The sequence below is a fragment of the Pan troglodytes genome, chromosome 9, assembly GCF_028858775.2.
Source record: "Pan troglodytes isolate AG18354 chromosome 9, NHGRI_mPanTro3-v2.0_pri, whole genome shotgun sequence".
NCBI classification, from domain to species: Eukaryota; Metazoa; Chordata; class Mammalia; order Primates; family Hominidae; genus Pan; species Pan troglodytes.
The window spans coordinates 106,077,304-106,090,271 of record NC_072407.2 but is presented as its reverse complement, the minus strand read 5'-3'; the positions used below and the strand labels follow the sequence as shown (position 1 = coordinate 106,090,271).

Genomic DNA, 12,968 nt, shown 5'->3' with positions numbered 1-12,968 from the left:
AACATACACATCTTGATTTTGAATCCACTGTTGTAATATCAGTTTTGATAAATTATTGTCCTGAAACATTTCCCCTGCATCTGATGGCCTCAGGAAGCTGAAACTTTTCTCTCAGGTGCTTTAGCCATGGGTTGTAATTAAGTGTAGGATCTTCCATTTCCCACTGTCAGTTGTAATAAAGAGTAACATTGTCAGAATGGATAATTCTGAATGAGACCTTAGAGATCTTCTCATTCAAAAGTTTTCAAATGTTATTTTAACAGTGAAGACCTTTGTTCAAACAATACTGATGTAGCAGCAGCTTAATGTATAAAGCAGATTTTTACTTTGAAAAAGAGAGAGAGATGATCTAGTTGCAATGACTATTAGAGAACCTGGACCACTGCCTGTCCCCACCTCTCACTCCCACCACTGTACAAATTGACTCCCAAGAAGTACCATAATTTCTTTTTTAAAAAATCTAATTTATTGCCTTTGTTTTATAGCCAGAGTTTCTTTGAATGCAGGAGAAATAGAAAATTAATATAGCATCCTTGGAGATAAATCCACTTTCTCAAATATGGCAAAAATAGTCTTTAGCTGTGGATTGCAGGGTGACTGCAGGGGATCCAGGGGAAGGGAAGGTGTAAATATGAGGAAATTGGTCTTTATGCTGCCCCAAACAGACATGTATAAGTATTAGTTAACATCATAGTGTAACTGACCTACCGTTTCTAATACCTTTCCCAAAGAAAACAAACCCTGTGAAAATGGGCATATTTCTCTCAGTATAAAGAATTATTAGTGCTGATGTGAAATAGTTTTATGTGGATGCCTTGTAAGGTCTGCAGCCATAGCATTTTTTCCAGGGAACTCTGCAAAATAGCAATGATTTGGATAAGCCACCTGTAATCTGATAGGATAGTGTCTCTAAAGGAACAAGCTGGTTTTCTTTTTCATGGATTATCTAGAAATCAGCTGGAGCCTCCAGAGCCTTCCCAGGATGCCTTTCAGTGATCTCTGGACAAGGGAAATGGAAGAGGGACCAAGACCAAGGAATCAGGATTGACGTTAGTTACCCATCTGAGAACGTAGTCCCAAGGCCAGGTTTAGTTGTTACTGATGTTTTTTAATGATTACATTGCCGGTAAGCTCTTAACATATAATTTCCGGGGACCTGAGGCTCCCTCAAGGTGGTAACATATTTATAACGTGCTTTAATGCTCGTTTCATCCTGAATCCATGACCGAATGTGTAATTTCCTTGTCCGAAGACTCATCTTGCCCACTTACCATCCTAGAGCATAAGGGTAACTCTCCCTCAGGAAGAAAATAAGTCTGCGTGCCAGTGGTGCCGATGACCAGCACATTTTTCTTCAAATCGATGGAACATTGATGTCTCCGGAGCATATCTAGGCCTAGAAGCATATCCATGGGTTGATCCTCAAGTATGGAGAAAGAGCACTGTAAGAAATCACCTTCAATTTGAATCTGGGCTAGGTGAACACGGCCAATAATTCTCTGTGTGCCCACTCCTTTAGCAACCCCAGCCCACCGTCGGTCCACCAGCCTCATGATGTTACATCGCTCGGCACAAGCCTGGCTCATAATGGTCATCTGGGCGCCCGAGTCAACAAAAGCCTTCAAAGGATGCCCATTCACTTTGCAGTTAATGTAGAGCATCGTCACTTGTCCAAAACTCTCGGGGGCCTCTTCTATCGCTATATTCATGTTTTCTTCAATGTTTTGCTGCCGGATTTCCTCTTCTATTTTGGCCTGAGCTTCCCGATCCAGTGGGTCGGCCGTGTATAGACGAAGCCTCTCTTGCTCTCTCAAGGCCTTTTCCCTTTGCTGCTCCATCAGCACCTGAGAAAAGGTCTCAAGGCTTCCGCTGAGCAGGGCTTCCGCCAAGGGAGGGTTGCGTTCCTTGAGCAGGGACAGATCGTGGGGGTTGGAGAGCAGCATGCTGCGGATCAGGGCGGGGCTGCCCAGATCTTGCAGGCCGGCCACCGTCTCTCCTGACGCCAAGCCCTGTGACCGCTGGGCAGCGGGTGTGCGCTGCTGCTGCTGTCCAGGGTGCTGTGGACGGGAGCTGGACGTCCCAGGCACCGCAATGCCACTGAAGTCTACACGAGGCTGGTTCGGGGCACGCCCTGGAGCCCGAGGTCCCACATTGTCCTTCTGCAGTAAAACCACGATATCGCCATCTTTGAGGCCGTAGGAGCCCAGGGAACAGTGGTCGTCGATGAGGAGTCGCTCCATGTGGATGATCTGGATCTCTTCGACAGGGACTCTGGACTCCGCCTCGCAGAGGACCTTGAAGTTTCGGAGCTCAAAGTCGGGGCTGACCTGGAGAGAGAAGGCGACCTCGGAGAGGTCCCTCCGCACGCAGTACACGGTGATCAGCATGGCGGGGGCCCGGGCAGGCCGGGCTAGCAGAGGGCATGGGCGGCTCACTGGCGGGCTGGGGCGGGCCTGCGTCGTTGGTGCCGCTGCTCCTCAGTATTTGGTAGGTAGGGACCGTCCGGGCTCATTCACCTCTCAGAGAGGCGCGGACACTCATCTGTCTGGGGGCTGTCTCCCAGCCTCAGTGCCTGCTGTGTGGCCAGGTGGAGCCTTGAGGTAGCACGTTGTGTTCCAAAGTCCATTTCTAAGTGTGCTGTTTGGAACCTAGAATGCCTACTCCCATGGATACACGATGGCTCAAAGCTGTCAGGTTTCAAGGCCAGCCCTTCAAAGCCTATTTAACACATGATATGAAAGAAATGATTTCAACACATTTTTTTTTTTTTGAGACAGGATCTTATCCTGGCACCCAGGCTGGAGTGCAGTGGCATAATCACAGCTCACTGTAGCCTCGACCTCGTGGGCTCAAGCAGTCCTCCTCTCTCAGCCTCCTGAAAAGCTGGAACTACAGGCACAGTCTACCATGCCCGGCTAATTGTTGTATTTTTTTTTTTTTAATAGATTTGGGGTCTCACTGTGTTGCCCGGGCTGGCCTCCAACTCCTGGGCTCAAGCAATCCACCACACTTCAGCCTCCCAAAGTGCTGGAATTACAGGTGTGAGCCACCATGCCTAGTTTTTCAACACTTTCTAAACAGCATATTATCATTGGTTTTGTTCATTTTAGAGTTGTATTCTTTGTACTTTTGTTTTTTCCCCAAACAGTAAGGATTTGTTTCTTACATGGCAAGTACCGTTCTATGTGCATAGTAGGAAAGTCAGATTTGGAGCCTGCCCTTGAGGAGCTCACATTTCTGGAAAGGGATAGACAGGTGAATGGGTAATCACAATACTAAAGGCAAAATCTTTTACAAAGACATGTTCAGGGTACTGCCTTTAGTATCACCAACAGAACAGAGGATATTTTCCTAAGGAGGAGACAAGCTGGATGTTGAAGGATGAGCATCTTCCAGGTGCAAAGTGGTCTCACTCCAAAGGAAAGCAGTTTCATGTTACAAAAGCAGGAATTTATGGCAAGGGCTGTTATTTCTAGAGAAAGATGAGACATTTTGTGCAATAAAAAAAATTGTACATGACTTTGAATACCAGGATATGAAGCTGGAAAAAAATTAGTTGGAGCCAATTTATGAAGTCATATGTGAATCTAAGGAGTTTAAATATTAAATATTATCAATTAGCAAGAATTCCTCCTCCAAAAAAAAAAAAAAAGAAAGAAAAATAAGGAAGGAAAGGGAAAAGATTTGAAGCAGGTGTTTGTGATTTTTTTTTTTTTTTAAATTGACTTAAGGAAGAGGCTTCTTGCAACACATGGAGGACATAATGTGGCAGGAGGGCCAGTCAGGAGGCTTTTCTGGTGGTTCAAAGAGGGAGCTGTTGCTAGAATGTGGAAAGTTAGGAGGCCCAAAGCCAAAGCAGTAGAGAGTAAACATGTTTCTTGAGTAAAATGGACAGAATGTGCATACCCCTTGGAGGTGGGGAGTGTAAAAAAGTGGAATGTGTGGATAACACAGAGGGTCTCTAAAATGGGATATAGGGTAGACGGGCCATTGCCTTGAAGGGGAATGAATAAATGAGTGAGATGAACCTTTGAGGTGACCCATTTGACATCAGTTCTGTAGGAAAATTCATTAAGGATGCCACCCTAGAGGCCAATATGCCTCTCTCTGACACTTGGGCACAGCCACCTTCTCCCTACTCTCCCCCACCCCCACTTACACACACACACATACAAGGCTGTCATGGTAAGGGTGAAAAGTCCTTCAAGGCAAATGATGATTGGGTAGAAATCCTTGCATGCCAGTTATTTTTCTCTATGTTTAATAAGTGTTTTGCTGCCGGGCGCGGTGGCTCATGCCTGTAATCCCAGCAGTTTGGGAGGCCAGGGTGGGCGGATCAAGAGGTCAGGAGATCGAGACCATCCTGGCTAACATGGTGAAACCCTGTCTCTACTAAAAATACAAAAAATTAGCCAGGCGTTGTGGTGGGCGCCTGTAGTCCCAGCTACTCAGGAGGCTGAGGCAGGAGAATGGCATGAACCTGGGAGGTGGAGCTTGCAGTAAGCCGAGATTGCGCCACTGCACTCCAGCCTGGGCAACAGAGTGAGACTCCATCTCAAAAAAAAAAAAAAAAAAAAAAGTGTTTTGCACTGTGCAGAGCTCATGTTTCCCTGGCTTGGTACTCCCAGGTGTATCTACTTATGAACCAAGATAGTCGATATCCTCTGCCTAGTTTCCCCCGCTTCTTTGAAGTGTTGTTAGAAGGCCTGCACTGTTACACCATTATTCCATTATGGAGAGAAGGAAGTCACATCAGCCTAAATAATTATTTTTTGGCTCCTGTTTCTCATGTATTTGTCTCAGATGGAAGACTATGTCTCACTCACTGCTCTAATTATCATAATGTTTCTATACTCATATTTGTTTATATTAGAAATGTTGACTGAACGCCCAGTGTATGTGAAGCATGTGCTAAGTTCTAGGGAAACAGACGTGAATAATGTTAAATATAGGCTGTATTCTTAAAAGAACTCACAGTCTAAATTAGAGCACATGCACGCACACAAATTGAGGGGTAAAAAATACCACAGTAGTGGTATTCAGGAGAAATTAATAATATCTGAAGAAGAGATGAAGAAGATGGTGAGGGATGTTGGGGAGAGAAGACATCCTGAAAGAACTGGGTTTAGAAAGATGACAAGGAGTCAGCCATGCAGGGTGTGCCAGAGTGGAGACACAAAGGCGAGAAGGAAGATGACCTGACTTAGAGCTTTCAACTGGAAAGACAGTGTTTCATCATATAAGGATTATTTTTTAATTTTAAGAAAAAAAATCTAGCATTGTAATTTTCACCATTTTTACAGATGAATGAATGACCCTTTGACTCAATAATATTATGTTATGGTTCTTTGCACCCTGACAAGTTTATCAGAGATTACTAGTGGTTTCCCCCGAGTTTGGAAACAATTATCATGTGAGATGTCACATGCAAACTACTCTGCTAAAGAACAGATTGAGAAACCAGTAAGACTTTAATTCAGTTTTCCTTTATCTATTTTCCCCAAATAGCTTTGTACAATTTGTTCTTAAAACCATAGCGAGGAGGATTATACTGGGGCTTTTGTTTTTTTTAATAGCAAATGAAATTATTTGTGTAGAATAAGCTTCCTTTTGTTTTTCATAAAGCAACAATTGTGAGTTCACATGAAAAGAAACTAACATCTTTTTTTCTATACCATTGCCTTCATACTGAACATATTTAAATTCTATGTGATGTGTTTTATTATCTCACTGTAATTTTTTTACTTTGGGTGGCATTTTACATTTATTTGTTTTTCAGCATTTTACCTTTTACTGAGAACAGACACTGGAAAGCAAAAAGCCTCAAGGTCTGGCCAATGAGCTGTCATCATTTCATAGGTCACAGGATGTCAGGGTTGGCAGGGATCCCTTGGATTCCATAGTCCAGCCACCCATCCACCCCTTATATCTGTTGCAAAACAGCCTGGAATCTGTAAAGGTAAACACAGCCTCCTGTGTTTAGTACTTCTGTGTATACATCATTTGATTCTTTCATTTTATCCAGCATGATTTGTGATTCAAATATCATATGTATAATTGTCCCAACTCAGAATTTTAAATGAAAACCTCTTCTGACTGTATAATGAACTTGGAGGTAATTGGAAATATATATATATATAAAATATATTATATACACACACACACACACACCCCTAAACATAAACTGTTGTTATACCGTAAATCCCTATCATGCAGTCTGTTGAGAAATGGGTTATCTGAATTATTGAGGTGTGTAAATCTAAGTAACTGAGGTTATCAAAACTTTTCTTGAGGAATTCTTTGTGAAGTATACTCCCTTACTTTTCTCCCTTAGTAAGTACAATATAAGAATATAATTAAATTTTTTTTTGGTAAGTGAGATTCCTGCAGAGTCTCCAGGCTATCACTCAGAAATCAATTCTAATTGTATGGCCTAAATGCCCAGAAAACAGAAGAGATGGTACTGATTTCATACTAACCAAGTAAATAACCCCAAAGTTATTTTTTTTAATAAATCCACTATACCTTTTGTAATTTGCCTGTTTCTAAAAACTTAATGTAGCAAAAAAAAAAAGAAAAAAATCCACATAACTGATGGTTTCAGTTATGATAGTCAGTTGATGTTTAAACTACTATCTTTTGCTGTACTAAGCAAAATAATTGTCTTTTTAGTGAAAAAAATAGAATACCTACATAAGTGTCACTATGTAACATATACAGTAATTAAACTATGTTAAATAAATACATTTGCTTGCTACATTGGGATTTCTTCCTTTAAGTATGTGCTTGTATTACCTTTAACGTGTAATCAAGACTTATTAAGAGAGTTAAATCATAACTTGAGATTTTCAGTGCAATTTAGAAAAGATGCAGAATTTTAAAAGCTGTACACTTAGGTTAAATAACTAATGTTTTCATAATTCTTTTATTTGCTTTACAGTAATACAATAAATTGTGCCAGAACAGTCATGAGTGAATAACATGTATTTCTTTGGATAGTTATTTATTTATTTATTTATTCATTATTTTTGTTGTTGTTGTTGTATATATCTGTGTTTATTTCTTTTTAATTTATTTTAAGTTCTAGGGTACATGTGCAGGATGTGCAGGTTTGTTACATGGGTAAACATGTGCCATGGTGGTTTGCATCACCTGTCAACACATCACCTAGGTATTAAGCCCAGCATGCATTAACTATTTTTCCTCATACTCTCCCCTGCCCTTGCCCTCCCCCGACAGACCCCAGTGAGTGTTGTTTCCCTCCCTGTGTCCATGTGTTCTCATTGTTCAGCTCCCACTTATAAATGAGAACATGAGACGTTTGGCTTTCTGTTCCTGTATGAGTTTGCTGAGGATAATGGCTTCCATCTTCATCCATGTCCCTGCAAAGGACATGATCTCATTCTTTTTTATGGCTGCATAGTATTTCATGATGTATATGTACCACATTTCCTTTATCCAGTCTATCATTGTTGGGCATTTGGGTTGACTCCATGTCTTTGTTATTGCGAATAGTGCTGCAATGAACATACGTGTGCATATATCTTTATAATAGAATGATTTATATTTCTTGGGGCATATACTTAGTAATGAGATTCCTGAGTCAAATGGTATTTCTGGTTCTGGATCCTTGAGGAATCGCCACATTGCCTTTCACAATGGTTCAACTAATTTAAAGTCCCACCAACAGTGTAAAAGCATTCCTATTTCTCAACAACCTCACCAGCATCTGTTGTTTCCTTGACTTTTTAAAAATCACCATTCTGACTGGTATAGATTGTATCTCATTATGGTTTTGTGTTGCATTTCTTTAATGATCAGTGATGCTTGAGCTTTTTTAAGTATGTTTTTTGGTCGCATGTATATCTTCTTTTGAGAAGTGTCTGTTCATGTCCTTTGCCCACTTTTTAATGGGGTTGTTTGTTTTTTCTTGTAAAGGTGTTTAAGTTCCTTTTAGATCCTGGATATTAGACCTTTGTCAGATGTTTAGACTGCAAAATTTCTCTCCCATTCTATAGGTTGTCTATTCACTCTGTTGATAGTTTATTTTTCTGTGCAGAAGCTCTTTAGCTTAATTAGATCCCATTTGCCAATTTTTGCTTTTGTTGCAATTGCTTTTGGAGATTTCATCATAAAATCTTTGTCCATGCCTATGTCCCAAATAGTATTGCCTAGATTTTCTTCTAGGGTTTTGATAGTTTTGCGTATTACATTTAAGGCTTTAATCCATCATGAGTTAATTTTCATATAAGATGTAATATAAATTAATGAGTTATGAGAAATGTGTAAATAAAATGTTGTGGTTGCTTAGAGGAGGAGATAGAGGTTATTTGTTTGGGATAAGGTGGGGTGCAGGGAGTGAAAGGGACTGTCCAGAATACTCACTAGAGGAAGTGTCACTGAAGTGGGCCTGGAAGAATGATTTGGTAAATTTAGCCATGATTATAGTGTACCTGTCTGGGTTCCAAAGAGCTATCCTTTCCTTGATGTATCATACCACTTGCTTGACCTCTTTCTCTTCACATGAACGTACATTTTTCTGTTCATATTTTTTCCTGGTGGATCTATAACCAAATGGATGCATTAATATGGTAGGATTGGTATAGGAAAGGAATAGTAGTCTGGGCTTCTCAAAAAGTGGTTGTCCCATCCTAACATTTCTTCACACTGACAAAAAATAACGAATGCTGTGTTTCTTTTTGGTAGTGAAGAGGTAGTCTTTATTTCATGAGGACAAGCCTGCAGTGCCCTGAGTTGAAATCTGAGTGGCCTTCTTCTCAATTCACCTTCATCTGCTTTAGAGTTCGTGAAGATTTCTTCAAGACTTTGGCATTTCATTGCCCTTCAGCCTGACCTTTATTATTCTCCAGCCTATTAAGATATTTTATTGGAAACTAGGTGGATGTTGTCTGCATCAGGGATCTCCAAAATTATTTATGGGTGGTTTAATGTGAATGTATATACAGGTTGAGTTTCCCTTATCTGAAATGCATGAGACCAGAAATGTTTGAAATTTCAGAGTTTTTTGAAGTTTTGGAATATTTGCTTATACATAATGAGATGTCTTTAAAGTGGGACCTAAGTATAAACACGAAATGTATGTATGTTACAAATGCACCTTATTCACGTAGGCTGAAGGTAATTTTATACAATAATTTTGTGCATAAAACAAAGTTTTAACTTACATTTTGACTAAGACCCCTCTCGTGAGGTCAGTTGTGGAATTTTCCAGTTGTGTCATCATGTTAGAGCTCAAAACGTTTAAGATTTTTGAGCTTTTTGGACGTCAGATTTATGGTTTAGGGATGTTCGGCCTGTAATTAGTGGATATCATAGTTTAAGAATCTGTTGATGGTACTACACACTTATCTATCATACAATAAAAATTCTCAAAATGACCACTTTTCATGTTATCCACATACACTCACCTCTGTGACATGAGACTATTAACCTTAGTGTACAGAGTAATAACATGCAGTCCACCCAAACAGGAAAGATCTAGCCACTGGCCAAGACACCTCAACAGGTATTTATATGGCACATCACTTCATTTATGGTGACATTTTGGGTCAGTCTTTGTAGAATGAAATTTGTTAGCTTCCAAATAGGACAGAGTATATTGAGAGATTCCAAAGAAATTTTTAAAAATGTACCATAACAACATGGTCATTTAGATATTTTATGAATTATGTACATGATAGGTAATGTTTCCACAGCTGTCTTATAAAAGACAAAACTTCAGATTGTTGTTTATGTAGCTTTCTCTATTCTAAACAGCAGCTGAGTTAATTGATTACCATAGTAATTAGCATGGCTAAAGCCCATCTGTCTATAGAATTTAATTGTATTCCAACCATGAAAATGAAAAACAAAGACTGATCAACAAAAGCTTCACTTTTAAAAATAACAAATAAAAGATAAATCAACTCACCTATTTTTCTCAGAAAAATTAAATTTAGCAGCCTGTATAGAAGAATTCCTTCTTACGCCATCCCAATGGTATCTAGTCCATAGAATGTTCTATTTTATTTTTTAAATGGTTTGGGAACATTAATGTCTCTGCAGGTTGTCTCTCTATTCTGAAAGATGTGGCACTCCCATGCCCATGCTCTGTTCCATTACACTTATGAATATTCTATCTCACTCAGCTCATAAAATGTGCTTAACTGCTGATATGCTCTTGTTTACTTATGTATTGGTAAAATATTTCAGTGCTGCTTATTCACAGAAGTCGTTGGAGGCCTCCAGAGGACAGGAACTAATCAGAGTAACTACGTACTCTAGCTTTCAAAATCAGGGAACCAATTTATGATGCTGAAGAGAAAGAAGATAGTATCATTGATTTTTTTTTCCTTTACAAACTTTAAATGAAATAGAACTGAAATCTCTCAGGCAACTCTAAAAAAACTGTTTTTGTCTTTTATTTTTCTGCATTTTTTTTTACTTCAAAACAACTTAAAACACTATTAACTGTGAACAAAGACTTGGTTTTATTTCATGTTCTTACTGCATTGTTTTTTTAATCTAGAATGCAGGGTTGTGGTGGCCCCTTCATGCCAGTGGTTAAGAGACAAGAAACCCAGTGTTCCAAGGATAACTTGTAAATTACTGTTTACACAAATGAAATATTCTGGCATTCAACTGACATAAAAAAATGAAGCCCCACTGTAGTTGAGGTTTCTGATACTAAAATTGGGCTCTGAGACCATTTCTTCATAGAAAATTTAAAGCAAACAGGATCATCAGCTCCTCAATATGCAGCAAGCCAGCCTGAAAAAAAAAAAGCAAAAACAAAAACAGAAAAGAGGACAAATTCAACTAAGAGCCATAATTTGTGTTCATAGGGATGGATATAGCAAATTTATCTAGCAGTTAGCCTCAGGTCTGTACCTTCTCTGTATTAGTGTTAGGTAAGATCACCCCTTTATGATATTGGATTTTTAAATCTAAAATAACTAGGATTATCCTAAATACAAGTTGCCTTCCTAAGAAAAAGGAATCCATGCTATGCTTTTTTTTTTTTTTTCTTTGACGGAGTCTCGCTCTGTTGCCCAGGCTGGAGTGCAGTGGCACGGTCTCGGCTCACTACAAGCTCCGCCTCCCAGGTTCACGCCATTCTCCTGCCTCAGCCTCCAGAGTAGCTGGGACTACAGGCACCTGTCACCACGCCCGGCTAATTTTTTGTATTTTTAGTAGAGACGGGGTTTCACTATGTTAGCCAGGATGGTCTCGATCTCCTGACCTCTTGATCCTCCTGCCTCGTTCTCCCAAAGTGCTGAGATTACAAGCGTGAGCCACCGCGCCCGGCCTATGCATTTTAATCTAATAGGCTCTAAGCTATAACTTCTTACCAAGAAGGCCAGGAGATCTGTTCTTTGAAAATATCAATTCAATCTGCCCTTGTGACCAAAAAGAGTCAACAAAATACAGGCATCTGCAAAAAACTATCAAAATTTAATCAATGTATGTTATTCTATTTTTTTTATAAAAGGACAGTATTCTATATCTGCAATTCTGGAAAAATAGTCACATAAACACACACAAGAACTGGATAAGATGCAAGTCGGTGACGTAGAAAGCCTGTTATGGCTTTGAAGTAACAAAAGTAGAGCTTAAGTGCCCTGGATTTGTCACTTTTTATCTGAATGTCCTTGGACAAAGCATTAATTTATCTGAGCCTCATTATCCTCTTATGTAAAATGGGGATGATGACAATAATCTCTTTTCCATAGGATTTTGGTGTGGACTTAACGGATAATTTGAGTTTGTCTTGTAAATAGAAAAGCACTCTACCAAAGTATGTCATTTTTTCCTCATAGGAGTGAAAACAATAATTAATAACCTGGAAAAGTCAGACAAGAGGATGGAATTTATAAATGCTAAATAACACATGTAGATTAATTTTTAACTCCTTATTGACTAGGACCAGGTGCTGTCAGAACTGTCACAGCTCCCTTCAACCTTGCATTCATTCCAGGATGCCGCAGAATGTTCGTAACAATCTTGATCACCAAATCTGTTTCAACACCAGGGAGTAACTTTCAAAGGTTGAATAAATACATCCTTTCATTGCATATGATTGTATCATGTTCTTGAATGTCATTTTTAACCATAGCAGTCTGCAAAGTGTTCTTGGAGGTTAAAGAAAGTAGATGACAAGGTCTTTGTTCATAAGGTGCTTATAGAATTGTTAAGCAGACACAACACAATGAAAAGACAATCTGTTCATCTAATTAATAGTGAAAAAGTGTAGCATATTAAGTCAGGTTAATATGGCTTACCTTGTGTGCAACAAAACTGTTGAACTTGACATCAAGAATATAAGTATGGTCTTTCCAATAAGTTAGTATTTGGAATTACTGTTGGGTAAGTTTGTTTGTTGGATGGAACAATGAAAGAGTCTCAGTCCACAGGACACTTCCTTTAAAGGTTTTTTTAAAAAACCAAATCCCCAAAACAAATTACAGAGTTAAGGAGATCAAACATTTCACAGTGAATGCCCAGAGTCATTTGGACAGGACATTGTAACCATGAGGCCATAAGGTTTTCAAACCTAGGGGACTGCTCTAGACAAATGACAGCAGGCATCCAAATGTTCCTTTAAAAACTGGAATTTTTTAAAATGGGATTTTGACAGAGGTCATTGATCTGTGTCATGGGATAACAGATTAATTATCTCAAAGCAGGTGCTTCAAACTTTTTTAGTGGTGTGCATCATGGTTTAAAAAATGTTTTTTGGTCACACTCAATATTTGTATATTTATAAACTATATGTCATATTGTATAACATAAGATATAAAATGGATGGAAATTATAAACGGGTTAGTTGATAAATATACAAATTAAATGTCCAGTATTTTCTTCTACTCACCAATAGATCTTAAGGTGCAAAAACCTCACTTCTGAAACTATTAGTAGACAATTAATTCCCTGTTGCTTTGAGTGAATGGCCAAGGGTCAGGCTTCCT

At 39.2% G+C, this 12,968-nt stretch overlaps 2 protein-coding genes across 3 annotated transcripts in view; one reads left to right on the top strand and one right to left on the bottom strand.

Annotated features, from left to right (window-relative positions):
* PDGFD (platelet derived growth factor D) overlaps positions 1 to 12,968 on the top strand; it is a 257,241-nt gene that overhangs the window by 125,906 nt on the left and 118,367 nt on the right. The gene's annotated exons all lie outside the window — the stretch shown is intronic.
* On the bottom strand, positions 1,088 to 3,631 carry DDI1 (DNA damage inducible 1 homolog 1). Its single transcript, XM_001154591.7, has one exon. It carries the CDS (start codon positions 2,385 to 2,387, stop codon positions 1,209 to 1,211), a length of 1,179 nt encoding a protein of 392 aa, XP_001154591.1. The 5' UTR covers positions 2,388 to 3,631; the 3' UTR covers positions 1,088 to 1,208.